Source organism: Eptatretus burgeri, chromosome 14, assembly GCF_056783735.1.
Source record: "Eptatretus burgeri isolate ZD-2024b chromosome 14, Ebu_testis_v1, whole genome shotgun sequence".
Classification (NCBI taxonomy): Eukaryota; Metazoa; Chordata; class Myxini; order Myxiniformes; family Myxinidae; genus Eptatretus; species Eptatretus burgeri.
The window spans coordinates 46,380,085-46,406,925 of record NC_140974.1 but is presented as its reverse complement, the minus strand read 5'-3'; the positions used below and the strand labels follow the sequence as shown (position 1 = coordinate 46,406,925).

General features: G+C 43.8%; 1 protein-coding gene across 5 annotated transcripts in view; it reads left to right on the top strand.

The window, feature by feature from the left end:
* The window catches only part of LOC147013091 (uncharacterized), a 36,467-nt gene extending 11,916 nt beyond the window's left edge, over positions 1-24,551 (top strand). For 2 of the 5 annotated variants that reach the window (XM_085854662.1, XM_085854663.1), the window contains 5 exons: positions 19-656; positions 764-854; positions 9,137-9,174; positions 17,668-17,772; positions 21,520-24,546. In XM_085854662.1, coding sequence (XP_085710788.1) covers positions 19-656; positions 764-854; positions 9,137-9,174; positions 17,668-17,772; positions 21,520-21,621 — 974 coding nt within the window. In that variant the 3' untranslated portion in view covers positions 21,622-24,546. Of the gene's footprint in view, positions 1-18; positions 657-763; positions 855-9,136; positions 9,175-17,667; positions 17,773-21,519 lie in introns of all 5 variants that reach the window. The other 3 variants (XM_085854665.1, XM_085854661.1, XM_085854664.1) reach the window with 3 other exon arrangements.
* Positions 24,552-26,841: the final 2,290 nt, after the last annotated feature.

The window sequence follows — 26,841 nt, the reverse complement described above, 5'->3', positions numbered from 1 at the left end:
GACTTTTCCCTGTCGTAGGAGTCTCACCTTCGGTTAGCTACCGACAACCAAGAGCTCTGCTCTCCCAAGACTCCCACATGATTCATTCAAGGCTTCCAGTTGAGAGTTACTTGCCTGCTGCAAGTTACGCCTCTGCTATGGACTACTCGCCTGCTACGGACTACTTGCCTGCTACGGACTATTCGCCTTCTACGAACTACTCGCCTGCTACGAGTTACCCGTCTGCTCCGAATTACTCGTCTCCTCCGAACTACTCGTCTGCTCCGAACTACTCGTCTGCTCCGAACTACTCGTCTGCTCCGAATTACTCGTCTGCTAAGAATTACTCGCCTGCTAAGACTTACTCGCCTGCTACGAGTTATCCACCTGCTACCTCCCGAGAAATTCCGTCTCTTCTTTCAATTGATGTTTCTCGACCAGGTCCACATCTTTCTCGCTGTCCGCCAGGGCAACTTTTGCCAGAACCTCGCATGCTGCCACTACGGCCACCTCCACAGCCTCTTCCTGTAGCACTACGGATGCCCCCAGCATCATTGCTAACAGATGCTTCATCTCGCAGGGGTTACAAGAGTCAAAAGCGTCATTCTGCCAAACGAAAGGCAAATAATGATAATGTCAAGAGATCCCAGAAACGCACGCCTTTGTCTTCAGTGAAGGTATATTCTGTCGTTTATTAATGATCCCCATGTTTTCGCTTTCTTTATTGGTGACTTATTTACACCTTCTCACTGTACTGACCTTGTGTAATTATTTGTCTCTTCAGCAAGCTGAAGCTTCTGTTCCTACAGCTCGTCTGTATGCCCCATTTCATGCCTCGAAAAAAGAGAAAACCATTGAGCAAGGGAATAGTCAAGGTGAGAAGTAGAAGGAAGTGGCACATCCGCTGTCTTTTTGCACATAAGCTGATGAAAGGACCTCAAAATGCAGTTTGTAAAGTATAATACATAGTAGCTCTTCAGTTGCAGAATGCAACCGCACAAATTAAAATCCCCCGTATTATGTTGTGTGGGAAGAAAGAGGAACCAAACTTAACAATGCAATCATAAGATGATATGGTGATGGTTTGCAGTTCTGGTCGTGAAATGTAGCAAAATTGCGAGCATATATAAATAATTGGTGGGTTTCTGGGGTGAGTTTACAAATTTTAAGATGCAGAAAAAAAAGAGGTTGGAATTTTTTATTTTTTATTTTTTGGATAACTTTGTATTATTTCATAGTGGACAAAATGTTTTTAGCACCGAGGTCATGATGCACTTTTCAATTTGAAGGGGTTAAATGGAAAAATGCACAGCAGATTCGCAATGGTAGAAGGGTGCAAAATGGTGGTGCATATTTAAGAGAGCCAAGTCTTTGTATGGGATCATTTGAGAGATTGTGGGAGTATACAGGCATGTGTCCAGATGTTGGTTGAGCAACTTCTCGCTTGGATCCACATCACCATATATGGTGACATAAAGAGGGCTTTTGTGCTCAAGTCGGTGATTGGCACTCGATCTAAGAAATGCTCCTGGACTAGTTGGTACCTGGAGACTCAACATAACTCGGGACTCGCACTTTGACTCAACTGTAAGCATACAACCCAATTGAGTCTTTGAGTTGGAAATGTAACTACAGTATTTTTTTTTAACTCAATAATATCTTGGAAAATGCAAATCGGAAAATGATCAGAAAAACCTGTGTTCCTGCATGAGAAAAGTAGGACATCCGATGTCTTTTTTTTCCCACAGTTACATGCTGTAACTTATCTGGACTCTGGCCTAATGTTCAACCCAAATTTGGTAGCATTCTGACTGGTGGGTCTGGAGAAGAAGATTTTTTGAAAGAATTTTCTCGGTCCACCATTTTGACTTACTTAGTCATGTGACCAGAACAAACTTTGCAATCCCCGTTACAAGTCAGGAGCGGAACGTTGCTGCCAAATTCCAGCCGGATTGGCCCATCAGTTTGGCCAGAGAAGTCAAAATAGGAGACAGACGGATGGTGCACGATGATGATACCTTATATGGAATTCCAATTCCAGATAAGCTAAAAACTAGCTTTGAAATTTTTTTTTTGCAAATATGTAGAATTGCTTGCCATGGTGGGAAAATTGAAAACCACTTGTCTCATGACTGAGCATAAAATGATTTGCATATCGACTGCATGATTGATTTTTAACAATGATTTGCAAATAGACAAGTCGTCAGAACTTTGCAAAGTTCGACAATGCAGAATTGTGGAGACTACAGTGACGGCATGAACTTTGTAATACGATAAATTGCTCTCTGCAGTAAAGGTTTTCTTTTTGTTGTTGTTTATTACAGGGTGACCCAAACATAACAGAACCCTTACTATTTAATTTTAAATCCACATTTGTCACTTCTTTCTTGCATATAGCAAATTACAGCTCACAAATATAAGTAAGTTTGACATCCAAGTCGTAACACTGTCTGTTGTTCGCTGGATTGCCCGAAATCCTTCATCAAATTTCCATAGGTGACACTCATTCACAATGTGATGAATAGTCCGATCTCGATGACCACAGTTACATGCTGGGCTGTCTTTGAAATCCCATGTGTGGAGGTGGTGTGATGTCCTTGTATGGAAAGTGCAGACCACTGTTTCTGTGGGAGGTCTAAACATGGAGGCTCTTCTGTCGGTTCACTCACCAGTTCTTTGCTAGAAATGCTGTCTGTCCAGAGATTGTGCCACTTATCCTTTGTGTTAAACCCCATGTCACTCAAAACATTTGCAGAGTTCCAGAAAAGTTTGTGTGACTTGAATTGCATATTTGGTAGATTCTACAAGTCTTCTTGGATTGGAAGCTCGAAGGTTGGCTTTGATGCAGTCAAAAACTCTCAGCTTTCTTGCCTTCCAGCACACATCAAAGGGTGGGATGTTAGATAGGACTGTGAGCCACTGCATATGGGTGTTGATTTCAGTGTACCGCTGATTTTCTGCATCAGTGTTTTCATGACAGTGTCCAAGTGTTTTGTGTGGCTTTTCTCTGCCAAAACAGGAGAACAGTATTCCACTGCAGAGTACACAAGAGCAAGGCTAGCAGTGTGAAGAGTGCCTGCTAGTTTCTGGATGATGTTTACCCTGGTCTTGATCTTTTCTGTGACCCATTTTAGGTTGTTCGCAGAATGTGAGGCTGTGATCAAGGGTGACTCCAAGGTACTTGGGGAATGGTTCGTTCCTGACCAGTTTGCCGCAAAAGGAAACCTGGAGTTTTCTGTTAGCCAGTCGGTTGCTGAGATAGAAAGCGGTAACTGTGGTCTGAGTTGGGTTTGGGTGGAGGTGCCAGTACATGAAGTATTGCTCCATTACCTTTAAGACCTGGGACAGGGTACTGCTGAGATCTTCAAGTTTGATTGAGGTAGCAAGGGCAAGATTACCTGCATAGGCAACTCTGGAGGTGGTACAAGGCATCTCTCCATTTAAGTTGGAGTTCTCAGAGAAGCGTAGTTCCCTAAATAGGTGGATTCGATAACACAATAACTCTGCATGAGGTGGGCATTGAACGAACAAAACACAGTATTGTGAAATTTGTGAAATTGGACCGACTGCGTTCTTCCATTTTTGGGCAGCATACGTATCATACGCTTATATAGGGTCAATTAGTGCAACACCTGTCTTGAGCGCGCATGGGTGTGGGTGGTTAGTGCAAGTACCTGATCGACACAGCTCCTACTAGGTCTGAAGCCAGCTTGTTTCTTGGGAATGTTGGGCTTGACTAGTTAAGAGAGCCTTGCCAGAAGGACATCCTCAAACAACTTGTGTGTCATACATAGCAGAAATATGGGCCAATAGCTAAATAGGTCAGCAGCAGATTTCCTTCGCTTAAGGATGGCAATGACTTTAGCCTCTCTTCAGGTTGATGGTATGACTCCAGTTGCATGGATATTGGTGAAAAGCGAAGCCAACCAAGTTCTTCCGTGAGACCTCCAAGTTCTTCAAGACTCATTTATCACTCAAATGGCACAATATTTGGCACAGATTACCTTGAATATGCCAGGACCGACTGTGCTTAAATGATGTGCTGCAAATGTTTGGTTGGATTCGGTGGATTGCACACTTGCACTCGACAGACAAAATGGTTGATCACTCTGACACGTTCTGCTTCAGAATGTGTCAGTCATTGGAATTTGATCGGAAATCGCACTCTGACGCTGAAGTCATTGGAATTCAGCAAATTTTATCAATAATTGTGGCTTTGAGTTCTTTAATCGATTGTGGCCTTCCTCTGTGGACGTTTTTTCTCCAGATTTCCCCAAAGATAGAAATCTGATGAGTGTGGGACCCATTCAACAGCAAGTCTTCAACTGATTACTCTGTCATCAAAGTGTGTGTTGAGCTAATATGTTAAAGCTTGGTGTTGGCTTCATGGTTGGGGTGGCTGGCTTGGGATCTTAGGGTCCTGAGTTTGAGCCCATGTTTCCTTTGAATTAACACCAGATGGGGTTGACTCAGCCCATCATCCTTCCGGGGTCAGTGAAATGAGTACCAGTGTATTGGTAATTGGGGCATTGCATCAGCGGCATTGACGTGTCCTCAGTCAATGATGCAACCCGCAGCTTTGTGCTGCATCGAAGTAGGAGGAGGAGGAGTAGGTGGAGCTAATAAGGTGTATCATTGGAAGTGTGGGGAGTGGCTTCATCCTGTTGTAACCATCGTTACCTTCGCAAACTTTGTTGCGAAGGTTATGTTTTGATCGCTGTGTATTTATTATCTTGCCAAAACGAAGTTTTTGCAAGATATGTTAGCTTGTATGTTTTTTTTTTTTTAATTTTAATTTTTTGTTTGTATGTAATCACGTATCGATCACTCTGCAGAGCACAGTTATCATTGGAAATTTTTGTAACTTCGCATATCAGAGTCCTATAGAGGTCCCTTTCAGCGCATAAAATTTTCAAGGTCAAGGTCAATTTGTCGAAATCAGAGGAGTCGACGAAACCCTTATTTTTTGAGTAATTTTGATCGGATAGTCTTCAAACTTCATGAGAATATAGTTCATGGCCTGGCGCTCAGCTAATTAATTTTTGGTGGCGATCGGCCTTGACCTTCATGGTTAGCGCTGGAGGTCGAAAGTTTTTGACCCCAAGGTCAAATTTTGAAATCTTAGGTACCATATCGTGTAATACCTCAAATTGACCACCTCGATGAGTGCTTTCCAGATATGTCAAGCTTGTGACATTATGACGTCATTTGGTGACGTTATGAGGCAAACGCATATTTTTCATGGTTACTCTGCAGAACGATTCTCATCGGAATCTCTCGTAGGCAGATATTCCTCAAGGAGTCGCTCCTGGTGGATAGCAGTTCTGTTCACATCAGTGTGACCTTAAAGAAGTCACACGTGGTCACCTTTTGGCAAGATACGGGTCACCCTGCGGTGACATTGGTTTTTTATTTGTTTGTCATTCGCATAACTCCAAAAGTATTGAACTGAATCGCAGCAAATTTGGTGGGATGATTGGTTATTATCCGAGGACCATTTGATTAGATTTTGGGAGCGATCGGGTCAAAGGTCAAGGTCATGAAAAGGTCAAAATCGTCTTTTTACCAAAGCGCGGTCAATTTGTATCCAATTTGCATGCAACTAATGCCAAAATGTTCAGAATTCAATGCCCCATCTTGTAATATGTGACATGACACAATGACGTAATAACCCTTATTACCGGTTGGGACTCAAAGGTCAAGGGGGGGTCACGACATTGCAAAATGTGCGGTTTTAGTCATAACACGGTCAATTCTTATCCAATTTGCATGAAACCAACACCAAAATGTTGACTTCTGTTCCCCACACTCTAATACCATTTACAAAATTAAGAGTACAAAGGTCAAGGTCGAGGTCATGAAAAGGTCAAAATCGTCATTTTGCCATAGTGCGGTTGATTTTTTTTTTTCATCCAATTTGCATGCAACCAATGCCAAAATGTTGTGAATTCAATGCCCAATCTTGTGATATACGATATGACACAATGACGTCATTACCTTTGTTAGCGGTTTGGGTCAAAGGTCAGGGGGGTCAACGACCTTTATTATCATAACGCGGTTAATTCTTATACAATTTGCATGTAAGTAGATTCAAAATGTTTAGAATTCAATTCCCTATCCTGTGATGTGTAATATTTGACAGTGACTGTATTGGTGAGTTTAAAGCATTGGGGGGGGGGGGTGGGGGTGTCACTGAACTTACAAAATGTGCATACCTTAGTGGCACCTACGCACACTAAACAAAAAATGTTCCTTTTTTTTCAATAAGGAGCCAGCTGACGTATTACTTTTGGATTGCGCAACCACAACCAGCTGATGTCAACCATTCTAAAAAAAAAGCACGATCACCTGATGTGTGCTTCAAATGTCATTCTTATGTGCCATGATGCTTTCGGCTGCTGGTGCAATTTGAAGATATTAAAAAATAAAAGATATGCACATTTTGCAGTTGTAAGGGTGCAGGTAATAAAAACGGATTGGCAGGCAAAAACATTGTTCTCTCCATGCAAACCAATGGGACTTTGGCACCAGGAGAGGCGTATTTCACAACTTATAGTTCTATTTATCGATAGTACTTCATCCCCCTATCGTGCAACTAGCGAATGTCATACGCTCTACATATAGTACACACAGCTGAATTAGTACTTTCAGATGTCATACTTTCTGAAAATGAACGTTTGTTTGTTCACAATAAATAACTTATTCAGAAAAACAGAAACTCGTGTGTGCTTAATGCCCCTAAAATGCCAGAAAATAATTTCTTATAATGTGACCAGTTGTCATCAGATTGACTTGACACCGCCACCCAAAAAGGTCAGGGAGTTCATACAGAAATTGTACAATGTACGTGATTCAGTGTCAAACAGCAGGAAATTTAATGTTTTTAAGCCATCATAACACATACGAGATGGCAGATGTGGTATGGGACTAAATACCCTCACAATCAACGATTTCTGGGGGGGGGGCAAAATGTAACACGATTTCTGGTGGCGGGGCAAAATGTAACACGATTTCTGGGGGGGGGGGGCAAAATGTAGCGTTGGCGAAGGTATGCGCTCTACTGAGTGCCCGTTGTAGTTCCTTCTCAAAACCATCCTGCAACTGCCGGTTCCCTCCAAAACCTCCCAAGAGCTTGGAGGTAATGTTTCATATCGACAGTCGATGGCTTGCCTGTGTTGCCGTCAGTCCAGAAAGGGCTGAAGATTACATGTTTACTGATTGCGACCGAGGAAGTGCATCGAGGGCTCAAGCACTAGATTGGGGGATGTTGATCCCCAGTATACACAGTTCTTGGAGTCGACATGACCATAAAGAAGGAAATGTGCCTCTTGAGAAAATCAGACATTATCAAGGAAGTGCGGCTTTTCTTCAATATTGTCTACAAACCACTGGTACATTATCACTTGTTTCTGCATATCGGCTGCAGTCATTTTGTGCTTAATCTGAATTCTGTATGGATACAGTTTCACATTGTGAATAAGAATTATTCTCACTGACTAACCATGAAATTTCATGCTCTTTATTCTGACACCTGTGAAATTTTTCAGGGTTTCTGCCCACTGAATCACAAGCTAGGTCAATGTTCTCAGGAGACCTTACATCTTGAGAATGTCCTGACTGTGTTGGTCCTCAAGCACTTTTACTGTTGAGATTTGCGACTTTGTGACCAAGGTAAAGATATGTGACTTGCAGGGTTGCGGTGTAAGTTCCAAACTCACGTTTAAACTATATTTGAGTCTTCTTGTGGGAGTCCGTTTTCAGAAAAATCTACGTGTCACAAGTCTTTTTATTTGCCTTCTTGTCCATGACTTCTTTAAAAAGGAAAGAATTGCCACCAACTTTCGCAGGCTGTTTTGTGGTTCACTCTTCAATCGCCTGAAAAAAAAGAGGTTGTCACTTGTAAGATGGAAGATATTAGACAAAAGGTGGGTTCCATTTTTTTTGGGGGGGGGGGGTTACCCTGTATTTCGATCTCATCATGTTGCTTTTGAAGGAAAATAAAGCAAACCCACCTCTCTGTTTCCCTGGTCAGGCAATGGAAGAGCTTTCAGTCTCTTGAACATCTTCACTTCACCATCATCTGTGATTTCTCCTGTGTTAACAATGTAGCAAAGCTACCCGCATACTGGGCATACTGCGTCGGTCTAAGTTAGTACGACTTGAAAATTGAGAACTACTATCAGCCAACAAGTTTTGTCTGTAGCTTTGTGGAGAGCAGTCCCACACAATTGTGCTGCTCTGATTGCAGACAGGCCAGTTGCCTCCTTTTGGTTACCAACTCTCTTCCGGTTTATCTTTCTCTGCTCTCACAGCTCTCTGATCCTCAGCTCCTCAATCGTGTATGCCTTCTTCCAGTAGCCCCTTCTGGTTAAACTGCCAAAATCTTGGCTTTCTACCCATCACCACAGGTTTGTTCCTCTTTTCTCCAATCTTGTGAACTGCTTTTTTGAAGCGGTTCAATCCCAGCATTTTGTCTCGGACTTCAAATTGGTAGTGCACAACTCTCTCGTATAATCTCCCATCCCTACCTGCAATTCTTTCTACCCCCATTAACATTACCTAACCCATCCATCTTACCTGCTGGTTTCAGTGTTGCCTCTCTCTCTTGAGATTCTTGTCTGAAATTAAGCATTTGCTAATTAATTCACTCAAACCATGGTACTTGGTCCTGTGGGAATATGAAATATTTCTGTGATTTTAATGACACTGTATATGTGACTTTATCTGATTCATCCATCAAGTATTTGATTCCTGTCAGCGGCTCTCTTTTTGCCCAGACTTCTGCTCGTGAGAATATCTTTCTTCAGTTTGTTCATTGCACATTCAGCAGCTACTTCGTAAAGGGCTGAGCTATTTGTTTGTTGTTTGCCTATTGCACCATTTCTCCCCTTGGGAGGTTGTGTCAAACATTATCCTTACCTGTGTCATGAAGTGAAAGACATGAAGAATAAGTCAACAAATTTTCCAATGCCTGGTGCTTCGGCCCATGCCCAGATACCCACTGCATTATTGTCTTTCAACTAGTTGTGTATAGGCTATGTGGTTCAGGAAAGTTCTTTTTTGGGCTTTAAATCAAACTTCTGTGTACTTGATAAAGTAATTTCTGTTTCTACTTGTCTCACTGCTTTGTGTTTTCTTCCTGTTTCGTTCCTCATAGGTAAGGATCTGAAGGTTCCGCAAAAGAGAGGTGTTGAGGTGAGTGTGTGCTGCATTTGAGGAAAAGTGCTTGCTCGGCATTGGCTGATGTGTCAGACTTTTGCTAATGAGCATATTTACACTATTTTCTTCAAAATGAGTCGATTATAAGTGTGTTTCTGTAAAAACTCAGAAGATAGGAAAAGTTGTGTTTGTGGGGGTAAAAGAGGGGGGGGGGTGGGTGCACAAGTGGTTTGTCAGCTTCATTGATTACATATGATACCAACTGTCCTTATCTGTTTGGTGAATAGTATGTTTTGCATCGTTTTTAGGTTTCTAATATACAACTAGTGGAAAGAAAATGGAAACACCAATGTAGAGTCACTTAACCGCGTGCGCCCAGTACGGCCTGTATGTGCCATGGCATAGAGTCCACCAGTGTCTAGAATTCTGCAGGAGGAATGTGGCACCATTCTTTCTTTTTTCTTTTTTTTGTATATACATGCTCTCGGATTGTGGAAGAGCTATGATACAGGACAAAATCAGAACACAACAGAACAAAGGGAACAGCATGAGAAAGGGGAAGATACCAACAGCAAAGTGGAGGCAGGCATGCAGGTAATGACAGGACGTAAGGCCTTAGTTATTTTATAACTTGGTTTACAGATCCGCCGACGGTATATTTGCCAAAATGAAATATAAATATAAAACACATTTTTAGCCTTTTTAGATCACCTCTTCGAGCATGACCTAATAATATGGGTGTCGATGTCCTTCGGTCCGTCCGTTCACAATGAAGTTGAAGCCGGAGATCTGGTCATTAGTGATTCTGATAGAGGTCGATGAGACGTACACGATGGTATGGCTTTCAAGGTCACCGAAGGTCAAGGTCAAGGTCACGAGGCCTTTGAAGTTGCGAAAATGATGATTTTCAAATTCTATCTCCTCTGCCATGTCTCAAGCGATCTTGAATTTGATTGTAGCATATGAATCTATGGGACAATATCTAAATTTGGTCGGGCCGGATTTTCGATATTCGCTTTCGTTTTCATGTCACGTGACTTTAAAGTTGGCAAAAAATGCGAAAATGACGATTTTCAAAATCTATCTCCTCCTACATTTCTCAAGCGATCTTGAATTTGATTGTGGCATATGAATGTATGGGACAATATCTAAATTGGTCGGGACGGATTTTCGAATTTCGCTTTCGTTTTCGTGTCACGTGACTTCAAAGTTTGCAAAAACTGCCCTACCTTCAGGAGGCTATATATTCTCTACTGGGCATGGTAAAAGTTAGTGAATGGTGTCATTGCATAGCAGCTGACCTTGTATATTTATACATTTTCTGCCGAAGGTGCAAAAGTTTCAAAACCCGAAATGTAAACGTTGGCATTTATTTTCAAAATGTAATTCCGTGCGCGCGTGCCAAAATGCCGAGTCATCTTCAACCAAACTGCGCAGGAGTCTTCGGTCATAACTGAGCATTGAGAACTTGTGGTATTATAGAGATGACCGTTACCCCCACACGGGGGTAATTTATATATTTATACATTTTCCGCTGAAGGTGCAAAAATTTTAAACCCGAAATGTAAACGTTGGCATTTATTTTCAAAATATAATTTCGCGCGCGTGCGCCAAAATGCTGAGTCACCTTTAACCAAACTGTGCAGTATTCTTCGGTCATCGCGTCTGAGCAGTGGCCAGCGTGGTTCAGATTGACTGTGGTTTCTGGGGCGAAAGTGATTGTTAAGAAGTATGTCAGCGGTATAAATTCGAGTGACTATTGGTGATTTAATCACGCAACATCTTGAAGACGAATATTCTGGCAGAACGATTGCATCAATTCAGTGCAGCAGTAGGGATGATTCGCAGGCTACTCTTGATCGTGCCGATTTTGTTTCCGTCGAAAGTTGTACACTGCTGTTCGTATTGAAAGATTTCGGTGCCAAGTACGTCAAAGTTTCCCTGCAAGATGCTGATATTCAGCCTTCAACGGACCAGAAATTAGCCTTTGATGTGCTCATGGGGATGGCGAGACGGTACGATCAGATGCCTGCTGAAAAGTAAGAGCTGGTTATGGCTCTGATTGACCGTTTTGAGCGTGTTGACTCCGAGTAGACACCTTTTTATTAATCATATCCAGCACTATGCACTGGTGCACAGCACTATGCACTATGCACATCTACGACTTGGACAGTAATTTTCTCAGCATTGTTTCCATTTGTTTGATGATCCAATAGGTTTCTATAAGAAAACATGCTAGACTATATTGTAAAAACAAGTTTTAATCCTTTATTGTTTTTCACATCAGATGATACAGTGAACATGGGCATCCTGCATTTGAATGGTCTTCCATCTTTAATGTTTTCTTAGATCCTCCTGGTCCGGGACTTATATTTATCCCCCCCCCCACCTACCTTTGTCTTTTCCATGGAACATCCGAAAACAAATCATAAAATTATATAATTTATAAAAATTTAAGTTGTATTTATATTTCAGCTGAAGAACTGTGCAAACCAAGTTATAAAATAACTAAGGCCTAAGGGAGAATGCAAAGGGTGTACAATATGGATACACAAGCAAAATTTTAGGAGGGTGTGGGTGGTTTAAGGGTGTAGAAAAGATCATGATTTTGGATGAGAGATGACTTGATCCTGCTCGTTTTCCTGACGCTGATCCTGCTCACCAGATTTTCTCAGCGAGGAAGCCTCGTGAGTGGAAGAAGCCAATGGGCCGTCCACGTACCTTGTGGTTGCAGCAGGTTGATCAACATCTCAAGGAGATGGGGATGGGCCAGACATCTGCCTGGGGTATGGCCAGACGTAGGCCCCTGGAGTACCGACAGAAAGTGGATGCAGCGACATGCTGCTCCGGCGCATGCTCCCATACCTGACCTGGCCTGACCTGATGACTTGAGATAGTGGTGAACAGCTGTCTTGAAGACCTGGAGGAAAATATGAGATTGAAGAGAGTAAGGCAGAAGAAGACAGACCACTGACCTGTCTGCGATGGCAAAGTGATCGGTTTCATCGCAAGATATTCCACTGATATTGAAGGCCTTTGTTTCCACCGTGTCAAGCTGAGCAAGATGTAAAGCAGGGGAGCCAGTCCAGAGGGGAGATCGGTACTCCATTGAGCTGCAGATTAAAGTCATATAGGTGGATAGGAGCTCAGGTGTGCCAAGGAAGGACTTTGCATGAAGTAGGATGCTCAGTAGGCATCTGGCTTTGGAGGGCAATTTTTTTAAATCTGGCTTGCCCAAGACAGATCATGGTTGAGAGTGAGACTCAAGAGTTTGAGTGACTGAACCCCTTCGAGAGGGTTGTTGAGAAATTAGGTGGAAGGGTTTTCAGTACGCTCCTTTCAAAGAGTGTGAGGGATTTATCATGATTAAAAGACATGTTCCAGGTGTTTGACCAGTTTGTGATTTTTGTCAAGATCTGAGGAGAGGGAAGAGGCTGCTGCCTGTCTGTCAGAAGGACGAGGGATCTCACGTCAGAGTGGAGTCAACAGCAAAGAGATGAGGTTTTCCAGTCAGTGAGATCATTGAAGAAGATTAGGAGTAATATTGGGCCTAGAACACTGCCTTGTACTCCAGCCTTGACAGGGAGAGGACAAGAAAGGGTTCTGTTGAGAGTAGAGCAAGTCAGTAAACCAAGAGTGGAGTTGTCCTTGGATTTCATCAGCAGGGAGTTTGGAGAGCAGGGCAAGGATGCCATACTGTATCAAAAGCTCCAGATATGTCCAGAGAGATGGCCCTTATCTCATGTCTGACATTGAGGGCCTCCATCCTTTGTTGGCAAAGTAGAAGCAGTATGTCCAAAACAGTGATGAGGTTTGAATCAGAATTGATGTTCTGAGATGAGGCTGTTGCAGAAAAGTAATGATTTTATGTCAGCTGCAATGATGGATTCCATGACCTTGCTTATGATTGGAAGTAAGTTAATTGGTCTGCAGTTAAGAGTATCCATTTTTGCACCTTGTTATGTAATGCGGTGACGTTGGCTGATTTTCAAGCAGATGGAAGATGACCTCTGGTTGAAAAGGGCAGAAAAAGGAAGTGAAAGAGCAGCAGAGCTGGGTTTTAGGACACATGAACTGATGCTGTTCCGTCCAGTTGTAGAGTCAGAGTCAGAGTTGAGTTGCCAGAACTTTTCACCTTTTCAGTTGTAAAAAAACACACAATTCAGGAGCAGTTGGGTACAACTGGGAAGGGTGGGTACAGAAACAGAAGCAGAAGATTTTGAGGCACTTGACCTTCTCCCGAGTGAGTCGGCTGTGGTGCCATTTGAAGTGGGGGAAGGGATGGAAGGGGAGCAGACACCAGAGATAGACTTGAGAAAGTGCCACCAGGTTTTTGAGGAGTGAAATGGGTTTGAAAGTTAATTCTTGAGATTGGATAATTGTTGTTTTGTGGCTCTCCTGAGGGTAGACACTCACTTGTTGTGGGCTTTGTGGAATGATCTGAGGTTGCCTTCTGCTGGATTTGCCTTCCTGGAGGAGACTGCAAGTTGTTTTAAAGCAGAGGAAAATGCATTTTGTTTCCACAAGAAAGTTAATCAACTCACACCTATTTGATGGAGGTGGAAAACGCTGTCTCAAGCGTCGTTCCAGAATCTATATATTACTAAAACTCTCAGTGTGTGTGTGTGTGTGTGTGTGTGTGTGTGTGTGTGTGTGTGTGTGTGTGTGTGTGTGTGTGTGTGTGTGTGTGTGTGTGTGTGTGTGTGTGTGTGTGTGTGTGTGTGTGTGTGTGTGTGTGTGTGTGTGTGTGTGTGTGTGTGTGTGTGTGTGTGTGTGTGTGTGTGTGTGTGTGTGTGTGTGTGTATATAGTGTTACGGTTGTGGAAATTCACAGAACACCATTCAGGTTCCCCAAAGATCAGTTATGTCGATAAGTGTGTGTCTAGATTAGATTTCCCCACCGATGTCTAACGGGAATTATTCATGAGCCGGGCTGTGAACCTTTGAGGTCGTGTTATTCTTTCCTATCTTTATTTTAAACAACATCTCCTCACCACCTTCGCCACAACTGCCAACATCTCCTCACCACCTTCGCCACAACTGCCAACATCTCCTCACCACCTTCGCCACAACCGCCAACATCTCACCACCTTCTCCACAACTGCCAACATCTCCTCACCACCTTCCCCACAACCGCCAACATCTCCTCACCACCTTCGCCACAACCGCCAACATCTCACCACCTTCGCCACAACCGCCAACATCTCCTCACCACCTTCGCCACAATTGCCAATATCTCCTCACCACCTTCGCCACAACCGCCAATATCTCCTCACCACCTTTGCCACAACCGCCAACATCTCCTCACCACCTTCGCCACAACTGTCATCTTCTCACCATCTTCACCACAACCGCCAACATCTCTCCACCTTCTCCACAACCGCCAACATCTCTCCACCTTCTCCACAACCGCCAACATCTCACCACCTTCTCCACAACCGCCAACATCTCACCACCTTCTCCACAACCGCCAACATCTCACCACCTTCGCCACAACCGCCAACATCTCCTCACCACCTTTGCCACAACCGCCAACATCTCCTCACCACCTTCGCCACAACCGCCAACATCTCCTCACCACCTTCGCCACAACTGCCAACATCTCACCACCTTCTCCGCGACCGCCAACGTCTCTCCACCTTCTCCACAACCGCCAACATCTCTCCACCTTCTCCACAACCGCCAACATCTCACCACCTTCTCCACAACCGCCAACATCTCACCACCTTCTCCACAACCGCCAACATCTCACCACCTTCGCCACAACCGCCAACATCTCCTCACCACCTCTGCCACAACCGCCAACATCTCCTCACCACCTTCGCCACAACCGCCAACATCTCCTCACCACCTTCGCCACAACCGCCAACATCTCCTCACCACCTTCGCCACAACCGCCAACATCTCCTCACCACCTTCGCCACAACCGCCAACATCTCCTCACCACCTTCGCCACAACCGCCAACATCTCCTCACCATCTTCCCCACAACCGCCAACATCTCCTCACCACCTTCGCCACAACCGCCAACATCTCACCACCTTCGCCACAACCGCCAACATCTCCTCACCACGTTCGCCACAACCGCCAACATCTCCTCGCCATCATCTCCACAAACACCGCCATCTTTTCCCCAACAAACGAACAACGTCTCCTTACCTTCATCTCCACAAATGCTGCCATCTTTTCGCCAGCAACGGCATCCACAAACGAACGGCATCTCCGCCGACAAACGCGAGGACTCCCTCGTTGGAGCGAAAGCCGGTGATTTCTACCACATCCGCGTTGTCCGCGTTTGACGGCAAGATCGGATCAGAATGACAAAAGGGGGCAGAGCCAGCGGGGAGTGAAGGGTCAGAGGTGAAAGACCAAACACCACCCCCTGAACCCGATAAAAGGCGGGGCTGAAACGCCGAGACACCAGTTGAGGGGAGTCTGGAGTTGAGGGGAGTTCAGGAGTTGAGTGGAAGTCGGAGTGGAGTCTGGAGTCTGGAGTTGGGAGCCTGGAGTCCAGCCAAGCCTGCAGTGCCGTGCAGAGTTGTGGGTCCGTGGAGGCAGCCGGAGAGAAGTCGCCAGCCAGCGACATAACGGTCCAAAGTGATCGGGCCCCGGGACGGTCCGAGCGATGTTGAGGAGTGAGCGGGCTTTTCAGAGAGCATCAACTCTAAAAGAGCAAGGCCCGTTCGTTCCTCTGAGGCGTCGTCGGCCAGGCCCGATCGACCAGGCTACACGGCAAGGCCTGGACCAACCGAGCTGCCATTACACCAGTGCCGTGTTGACGACGAGACACACCGAGGGTCGCCGAACCAGGGCCCAGCGAGTCACCACGAGGGTGGCAGGTAACCTGCACGGTCTCGCGGAGCTCCTTTGGTCTTCACAGCTCCGTGGAACATTAAAGCCCTACGGGCCCTGTTCTCCCTGTTCTTTTCTTTCTGGGTTTTTGCATGGAAGTCTGTGGCGCCTTGTCCGACAAGTAGAATTGTGGTTAAGTGCATGTACACAATAAATAGCAACGGCTGTAGGTTTTACTTGCTCGTGTCTTGTCCCTTACCCCTATTCATTGCAAACGTTCCTGAATTATAAATAAATGTCATTGTTTGAATATTCACCTGCGAGTTGCGTCCCTTCCTCCATTGAGCTGCCGTAATTGCGTTCGGAATAATAGCTGGTTTTTAATAGCCGATAAGATAATCGAGTCCGACGGGGCTTGGCGATAATAAACCGCTCGGCAATCGCAAACGGAGCAAGCTGCTTAAGCTGCGCCTCGTGGCGCGATGGCGGGAAAGCCGCAATGTCAGCGTAGCTGCGCCTGGCTTCCTGCCCCTGGCGTGGTCGGCGAGCTCTCTCTGGCGCTCCCCGTCTGCCTTTCCCGTCGGCTTCGAGCTCCGTCTCCCGATTCGACTGTCCCGCCGACACTGCAGACTTGACTTCTTCTTGACTTCCCGCCGCGGCCACTCCACTGCTCCCACTTGGTTCTCTGCCGAAGTACTGCGCACCTTGACTTCCACTTGACTTCCCGCCCCAAGCTGCGCCATGCTCATGCCTATATAGCCCGGGGGAGGGGCGTATGTGTAAATTTCTGCATCACAGCGGGTTCGGAGGCGGGGCAATGCCACCCGATGCTCAATCATTGGATGGATGAAAAGGGGGCGTGAAGCGTTCTTGATCCGCTTTTCGGGGCGAAAGGAACGCATTCACAGCGGGTTCGGAGGCGGGGCTATGCCACCTGATGCTTAGTCATTGGATGGATGAAAAGGGGGGCGTGAAGCCTTCCTGATCCGCTTCTCGGGGCGAAAGGAACGCATTCACAGCGCATGGCCCGGCGTGTGGTAGAAAGGCGGAGGTGGTGGGAGTTTGATTGTTGGCGGGTGTCGTTTGAGAATGCGGTGAAGCGATGTTTGCGGGGTGGAGTTGTGGAGGTAAATAGGCGAAGGTGGTGGTGTTTGAGTTGTTGGCGGGCGTCGTTATAGAATGGCGGTGAAGCGATGTTTGCGGGATGGAGTTGTGGAGGTAAAGAGGCGAAGGTGGCGGTGTTTGAGTTGTTGGGGGATTATTGGTCCAAAATAACAATAGAGAAAAGAAAAAGGGCTAACTCAAAGGATCACAGCCCTGTGTACACGGAAATGCCCTCTAAACAACGGTGGGGGAAATCTAACTACACAATTACTTATCGTCATAACTGATCTCAGGACCCTTTATGGTGTATTGCGAATTTCCACAGCCGTAACTATATATATATATATATATATATATATATATATATATATATATATATATATATATATATATATATATATATATATATATATATATATATACACACACACATACAGTCATGCGCTTCATTACGACGTTTCGGTCAACGACGGATCGCATATACGACGGTGGTCCCATAAGATTATAATGGAGCTGAAAAATTCCTATCGCCTCGTGATGTCGTAGCGATGTTGATGTAAAGCAATGATACATGACATAAACAAATTCAGAAACACATTTTGATATTTTTTTCGACTTTATTTCCTCTCCATCAGGATGGCGAGACCTTAAAAGTTACCATTCAGTTGGCAGACAGACAGAAGAATGCTTCTGCAGCTGAGGGAAGCTTGAAGATAGATTCTTCATCAAAAGTGGCCAAGGTGAGGCAAATGCATGATACTTTGTTGAAGTAATCTGGTTTGGATATTTTTTTTATGAATTGAATGTTGTACTCTATTTGTGGCAGAAATATTTCATTGACAGCAGGAGTAGAAAAGATTGAGAATATGGTGTTGTAAAGTGAATTTAATTTGCAGTTGCTTTAAAATTTGGGCAAGCCTCATGCAGGAATGTAAATAATGTTGAGTAGACAGGCACTGATAAATGTGCTATGTCCAGTTACATGCAGGTGTTGAGTTTGAGGTGTTGAGCAAAAACAGGTGTTGAGTTTGACATTACTTATCATGGGTGGATGAACAATTTTATAAATAAGAGCAAGGTTTAGAAAGAACAGGACTCGGTGTAGTCCAGCATGTCAGCTGAGAGAAAAGGGGCAAAATAAACTGGGTTGGGGGTGATGGAGGGGTTGGGGATGAAGTGGGAGAAGTGTCTGAAATTGTCTTGCTGATTGTGGAGAGATTGGTGACATTAAATGATGATATTGCCAGTTCCCAGTGTGTGTGCTCTTAAAAGTTATGTCACTTACCCCAATGTCACCAGATGTTTGTCATGGTGAAAATTAAAAAGAAGGTTAAAGTCTGGTGCTTCCCAATGTCTGCATTTATGTGTGTGGATTGGCTGCTCTTCCAGCAGTCTGAGATGAGAGAGGGGGGTGGGGACAGATGCGTGAGTGGGGAGGGAGTTTGGAGGAGAGAGGGGTGAGTGGTGAGGTGGTTTAGGATGGGGGGGGAGAAGGGGGTTTGTGAGAGGGAGTAGGAGAATGGGGGGTTGGGAGAGAGAGAGGGGTGAGTAAGGAGGAGGGAGAAATGTTGTAACGGTTATGGTCTCTGACATGCCCACTTGGCTGCTATGGGTCCAGAATATCTCTGCCTCTGCTCGGTATTTGCGAGCATGTGCGTAGTTAAAGAACCATGTGACCGTAGGTGAATCTGCCCTCCAGAATTAGCTGAGCGTGCCGGAAGGGATTTCGCTTTGAAATGGTACCTGAAATGTGCTGTTCCCAAATTCCCACATACAGATTTATTTACCACATTTGCACATGCGCAATGGAGTTCCACGTTCCCAGTGACCACGACACAGGGTCTCGTAAGCAAATAGGGTTTATTCACAATTAAATGGGACGGCAGGAGTAGAAAACAACATGACCACGAGCAGCAATGCAGACAGTAGCCAAATAGATAAATATCACACAGTACCATGACGAGTCTTATCATATTCGTTCGGGAATTTGGGGGTGAATAAACAGATAGATCAGAAGAGTAGATGAGAGGAACCTTGCACGCAAGCAAGCTCTGCCTCATGTGGTTTGATGCCAATAGTGTAGTAGATAGTAGAAAAATCGTACAAATTATGATACAAGCATCAAATTTGGCATTTCTGTTCTGCAGGGCTTTCTGATCAAATCTGCCCGATTGGCCATTTGAAAATACAAATTTTGAAAAATAAAAAAACTTCCAAAGAAATTTGAAGTCACAGCTGGCTGGAATTCTTGAAGCACAAATGAACATCCCAGACAGAGAACCAAGGGGAGATGCAGTCATCATTGATGGCTCAGCACTTATCAATGCCCTACCTCCACGCACTTCAAAGATATTTGATGACTGCTAAAGAAGACATCATCCCACAGGTGGAATGCTATGGTGCCAGTTACGAGAGGGTGGACGTAGTGTTTGATGTGTACAAGAAGTCAAGTCTGAAGTCCGAGGCAAGGTCGAAAAGGCGGCAAGGAATCAGAAGAAGAGTGACAGGAACCAGGAACCAGTAAGACCCCAAGTAAGTGGAGAAGCTTTCTTCGAGATGACAGCAACAAGACTGAGCTGTTTCACTTCCTTGTGGAAAAGATGTCTGAATCACAGACTACAACCACAGTCATTGTCACAAAAGGAGAAGATGCCATTAGCAACACACGGAAGTCACTGGATGCTGTGTCTCCATGTTGTCATGAAGAGGCTGACACTCATATTTGTACACGCCAGGGATGCAACGATGGATGGAAGCAAGTCCATTATCATTAAGGCTAATGACACGGACGTACTAGTCATAGCAATATCTGTACTGCCATCCTTGCAGGAACTAGGTCTTGAGAACATGTGGATTGCCTTTGGCCAAGGAGCCAAGGCACGATGGATTGTAGAGGTAGTCCATGAGGTAGTTTCTGCAATAGGGCCTGAGAAAGCTCGAGGGATCCAATACTTCAATGCGTTCACTGGATGTGATGTTGTGTCTGCTTTCCGCGGTAAAGGGAAGAAAACTGCATGGCAGACTTGGAACGTCTTTGTTGATGTTTCTGAAACATTCACCAATCTCAGCCAGCATCCAACATTGATTCGTGATGTTGACTTTTTTAAAGTTTATTTATTTATTTATTTATTTTCAAAATTTGGATTTTCAAATGGCCAATCGGGCAGATTTGATTAGAATCCCCTGGAGAACAAATGTGCCAAATTTGTTGCTTGTGTCATCATTTGCACGATTCCTCTCAAAAATTGCTGTTATCTGCACCACTACAAGTGTGGGCCGGATGCATCATCCATAAAAGTTGCAGAATGCATAAAATGAGAATTGTTACAGAATGCATAAAAGGGTTGGGGGAGACATGGGATTGGACACAAACGCAAGGGAGACGAGAGCTTCTAAACACCCTATTATATACTGCCTCGCTAATACAATAATTGCATTCATTTCACTTATGGCAAACATACACTTCGAAAAAATTATTATAATTTATTCCCATGTTGAAAATCTGCGAATGTAGAAGCAGGTCATAAAAACCGTGAATATGCCCACGAAAAACCGCAAATACGCGAAGCACAAGGCCGTGAATGCAGAAGCAGGTCACATTTTATGAACCGCTAATACGCGGGGTCTGTGAATAGCGGAACCGTGAATGCGGGGTCCGACAGTATGGCCATTTTTTTAAGGTCCTGGTTAAGCAGTTGCATGGGCTCCGCCTATTAGGCATGAGCTTAGCAGAACTACAGCCCCCCTACATCTCCGTAAGATTGTACTGCAGCCAACACCGGGAAGATAATTGAATTCTCAATTTTATAGACCAGTCCACCCCGGAGAGGAAACTGGTTTCAAACCCAATACTGGCCTTAAGTGGCCACCCTAGGCCAGCAGACGAGCACGTATTTTTAGCTGTCCTCCATCCAGCATGCTCCCAGCTATTTACACTCAAACTTATTTTCCAGCACTGATTTACTTTCCAAAGAAAATTAAGTAATTTGGTCCTCTGTTGACAAGAAATTGTAGCTGGTATGCCAGAGCTCCGATTAACTGAGAAGGGTACTCCCGCCCAGGGGCAGAGGTTCCCCATCGTAAAATACAACCGAATTGTGACGGATTATCCTCACATGTGCCGTCTCGGGAGTTAATTGTTCGGCAGTCTAGCGTCGTCTGTCGTTACTTGGAAACTTGCATTGAGGTGTTCTGCACCTCCCTCGTGCCAAAAAGGTACATGGAATGAACGCTGGAATAGTCTTTCAACAATTACGATCTCAATTCAATATGTTTGTTTTTTTATGGTGAAGGGTGTATAATATCAGATGGAGAAATGAGAGAACTGCTCAGCATTAAAGCATCGGTCTTGGCCAACCTTTTTTCTTCAGGCTTTGTTGTTGCCATTTGTAATGACACCAGTCTCATGATCATAGAAGTAAAAAGAAGTAATTTGATCCATGTTCGTAGTCTTATTTTTCCACTTATTGGTGATCTTGCGCTTTCAGGGCATGAAAGTCGGTAAAGGGAATGAATCGCAGAGTCAAGAGGGGTCTGTCTCTTCAGCAGCTGGGATAAAAGCAGGTTATATGTCTAAAAATGCAAGGTGAGTGATAGGAGTCTGAGCAAATTAGCATTGTACATTGTAACTTAACTTTTTTTTTTTTTTTTGTAAGATAAATTTAGCTTGATAAGATGCTTTAGCTCCTCAATTATTCAAATTTTGCACCTTGGGTGAAGTGAAAGTTTTCTGACAACAAACAATGTCGTTGCTTACCAAGCAGGAGCACTTGCTTCTTGAGGTAATCTTGAGAGACATGAAATCAAGATAAAGAGATGGACTAGCTGATTGGGCATGGAATTGGACATTTCACATGATAACTGGTTTGTCCCAGAAATCATTATGCTTCCGTTTCCCAAGTCACTGGAGGCATTATTGTTTTGGGTTGTCTGTCCGGCTGTCTGTCCATGCGTCTATCCGTGTGCCCGTGATAGGTTTTTGTTCCTACGATAACCTAAGAACGGCTTTAGGCATCCAAGTCTAAGTTGGTACAAGTATGTATTATGATGTAAAGATTAACTGTCTCGAATATGGGGTCAAAAGGTCAATGGTCAGATGTCCTGCTAGGTAAAAATTCTGTTCCCATGCTAACTTGTGAACCAGTAATGGGATTTTGATCAAACTTGGCATAAGTATATATTATGATGCAAAGATGAATTGGTTTGATTTTGGCATCAAGAGGTCAAAGGTCGGAGTTCATGTCAGGTGAACTGCTGAAGGGATCCAAGTCAAACTTGGTACAAGTATGCATAATGATGTAAAGATAAATTGATTAGAATATGGGGTCAAGAGGTCAAAGCTCGGAAGTCCCTTTTAGGTAAGAATTCTGTTACCACACTAATTTGTGAATCAATGGAATTTTGACCAAATTTGGTATCAGGATATATTATGATGCAACGATGAACTGATTTGGTTTCAGCATCAGGAGGTCAAAGGTCAAAGGTGGGAGGTCATGTCAGGTAAAATGTAATACTTGAGAACAGCTAAAGGGATTTAAATCAAACTTGGTACAAGTACTGTATGTATAATTATGTAACAATGTTGGCGGAGGCATATCGGTCGACATCGTGACGTCAAATTATGTCTCGTTTTATCATGTTGCCCGATGCATTTATGATCACTGCATTTGTTGTTGCTGCTGTTTTATCTAACATTTGTTTTTCCTTTACTTCCATTGTCATTTCTCAGGCACAAACTTGGATAATAACCGATCCCTTAAGAAGTAAACGAAGCTATCCCAATCTGTTGGTCAAATTTAGTTTTAACGTGCAATAAAGCAATCCTTCAAGATTGCTATGCCGTTGGTGTTCACGACAGTTTTAAACTATGTTGGAGGCTGATGCTGATCCTTTTTCATTGGCCCTTGAATCGGATCCTGTACAGGAACCTGAACTTTGAACCCCTTTTTCTCAGAACTGCTCTAATGTTGGATTTTAGGAGAGCCCAATCTACTTTTCAGCGGCTCAATCTTTTTTGCCGTCATCCTTAACTGTTGCTTTGCACCCAGGGCATGCTGCAGGTTTTCTATTGCAAGCAACTGCAAACAAAGTTTGTAAATCATCACCCTCCTCATCGAAGTACAGTTATACAAAAGGAAAGCAAGTGCTACTGAAGTGGTTTCCTGAGCAAAGAATATGCAGGCTGCTCTGTTCGTATGTTCTCAGCAGGAGTTCAAAGAAGGAATTGGGAATCTAGTTTGAGTGTGAGTGCACAGTGGCCTACTTTGTTGGGAAGTCACTGTGGATTCTTCTTTGTCACCCGGTGCAGAGATACAGGACAACCAACTTCAGTTCATGTCCCCTCTAAATGCTGAGGTATTGCCATGCTTGTAAAGCTCCAGGGTGACTACAGTATGCAGTTTCATCATATTCCTTCAATAAACAAGCACCCCCTGCCAAAGCTCTCCTGTTGCTCCTCAATAACCATGAGAGAGCAAGGGCTGTGGATGAATATCTTTGTACCTAAAAATGAAATGCGTTCATTTTGAGAATCCTGGAGCCCCAGCTAAATTATTTCATCCTTGCACGTTTAAGTTAACCCCAGATAAACGTTCCACATGCATGTACATGTGTTTGAGTACATGCCAGGCACTTTGTGCTGCTCCCAGCTATTTACACTCAAACTTATTTTCCAGCACTGATTTACTTTCCAAAGAAAATTAAGTAATTTGGTCCTCTGTTGACAAGAAATTGTAGCTGGTATTTGATGTCAGAGTGGTGTTTATCTTTACTTTCACTCAAAGGAACCAATGGATGGAGTCCATGTTGATGAGGCCCAATATTGATGAAGTATGTATAAACATGGTAGCTACTTCTACTCAGTTGAGACTTAGTTAAAAGGAAATACCCGAGCCGTGCTGGTGTGGCCCAACTGGTCGGGGTGCAGGTTGGTCCCCTCTCAGTTTCAGTCAGTGCGCCGTCCTGGGGCTTGGGAGCACATAGATAGGAGGAAGGTGAGAGACGTGCCTCCCTGAGTGGGGGTGTTGTGCAGCAGGACATACTGGCAAAATGAGGCAGAATTGTCCTATTCTGGGCCGATTCCGAGAAACAAACTACTTCTCACCCCTCTTGCTGTGTGTGCTTTCAAAGGCTCTCCACTTCCTACCCCCAACCTCAGCCCTGACGTGCTTTGACACTCCTCTCTCTCTCTCATTTGAGATTTGGCCGGAGCCCATTCCGGGGGTGGAGTGACCCTTCAAGACCTGTCACTCAAAAAACAACTCTGAGGTCACAGATGGCACCTTTCAGTTGTCCCGTCAAAAGTGCCATGTCCATGCCTATGGCCGCTTTAAAAGAACATTAATGAGGCATTCCAAAAGGTGAAAAGGGATGACAGTTTCAGAATCAGACAATAGGGGAGGTGGACGTCATCTGTCTCAATAATAGTGATGCACATAATATCACAATGATTTGCTTTGAGGCGAATGCTTGACATGCAATTGAACAAAATAATTATGCTATATTAAAAAAAAATTATCCCACTCCGTGTCATTTCCACAAATATGTATATGTTTATATATATGTGTGTATATATATATATATATATATATATATATATATATATATATATATATATATATATATATATATATATATATATATATATATATATATATATACAAACAAACATGCATACATACAATAAACACTCAAATATCATTGGGGTTACATTCCTGGAAAATGGCATGATAGTTAAAACTAAGGGTCCACAGAAAAAGGGGGGATCAGTTCCTATGCTCGAAGAAAATATTGAGGAAGGTTGGCGGCAGCCAGAAATACTCATCACAATTGAAATAAACCTGTAAACTAAATAAATACAGTATTAAAAAACCAAAAACACAAGTTTTACCTTTTTAATTGATTCCAAACGAGCTCGGCGATTTTTATTTATTTATTTATTTTTTACAAAACAGCAAGGTGGGTGAGAAACAGAATATTACAGCCTGTACTCTGCCATAAATAGAAAACACAACACTTATCTTGGGATGATGATGCTGTTAGATTGGGGAGGGGTGGAGGTTAGAAAGATGCGGATGTAGGACTTGTGATGGCTGTTGGATCATCGGGAGCTGGCTCTTGTCCTTTCCTTTGAGAATGTGTTGACTCGGTGATCGGAAGAGAAGCATCGGCTTTATGACAGTCACCTCCTGCATTGCCATATATGAGGAGGTTCAGCCGATCCTTAGCCACCTTGAATCCCAGAGCAGATCTTTCCCGCTTTGACAGGAAAGTACGAAATGGCATCCTCTTCCAGAATAATCCCATCTTGTCGGCGTTAAAAATCTGCTCCGACAAAAATCCCTTCGCCTTGATTATACATGAGCTGCGGTGTTTAGCTTTTCACAGCATCATGGTCTGTCGATGCTGCTGCCCTGACGAATTTTACATGATGGAGGCTGAACCTTATTTTGAATTTCTATAACCAGCCCTTGCTGACGTAGAACTTGTGGGTAGCCTTGGTTGAACTGGAGCCTTCGGCCCCGGGTGCCTTGTGGAAATGTTGGGAAATCAGCAATGATTTCTACCATATCACCAGTCCACTCAAGGAACTTTTTTTGTTTGCTCCTCGATCCAACTAGTAAACCCTTTTTCCATCCTTTCAATATGAAGATCACGGGACTAGAATGAGACTTGCTATTTGTGGAGCGCTGGCAGCAACACTTGCATGGATGTATGACTCACTTTTACAGATATACCACACAGTCGATTCATTGATCCTGTAATGGCAGCCCACAGATCCTGCACTTTAACCTCTTGCCAACCTATGTAATGACTCAGTTTTTTTCGCCCAACGTCATAACCTTTTTCTGCCTTTTGGTGCAACTAATTTTGTCCATAGTTTTACGTTTTGGTACCATTAAAAACGACGCATGAGAAACAACAAAAGGTTCATAATGGGAGGTAATCGTACATGCAGACGCAAACGATGACTCATCTTGGCTTAAAAAACCGTGATTGGCTGACATGATATCCCGCGATCACTAAATCTGAACACAATTGGTTGTCCGCGATTGGTCGAAACCCACAATATTTGATTGTTTACTCTACATCATATATATATATATATATATATATATATATATATATATATATATACATATACATAAAATATCCCGTTGCAGCTAATATCTGCAAACCTACTCCCTTTAATCGAATCTATCCACTCAACAACCCTCTACACACAGCTATGTCCTCAGCCAATGATTCTACACTGCAGCCTTGTGCTGCATGCGAACAAGGAAGACTTATTCTCCTTTTCCCTCTGTCTTCTTTACACCTTCACTTACTTCCACTCAACCAAATCACTCACTCACTTCCCTCAATCCCTTCATCCACTCCCACTTAAATCTCTTTTCTCATTACCTTTTCTTCCCCTTTACCCATGAAGTAAAAATGAGCAGTTTTGATATCCCAACTTACGAGATGGAGGCTTCATTGATCACCAAAGAACTCAGCGTCTATCAGCATGGTACATAGCCATTATAGCAGCCTCTTCTTCACCTCTAAACACATGCAACGCCCTATCATGCTATATTGTCAGATCCCGCTATTCACGGGGGATGCATTCCTGAAAAATGCCACGAATGTTAGGGTCTGCGATTGTCAGGGTATTTAAAATTATATATATACAGTATATACTTCTTTTTTTACATGGTCGAGGCTCCTGGAAGAGCAATTATACAGAACAAATCAGGATACAACATAACAAAGGGAACAGCAGGAGAAAGGGGAAACAACAGCAGGGCGGAGGGAGAAAGTAGTCGGAGACG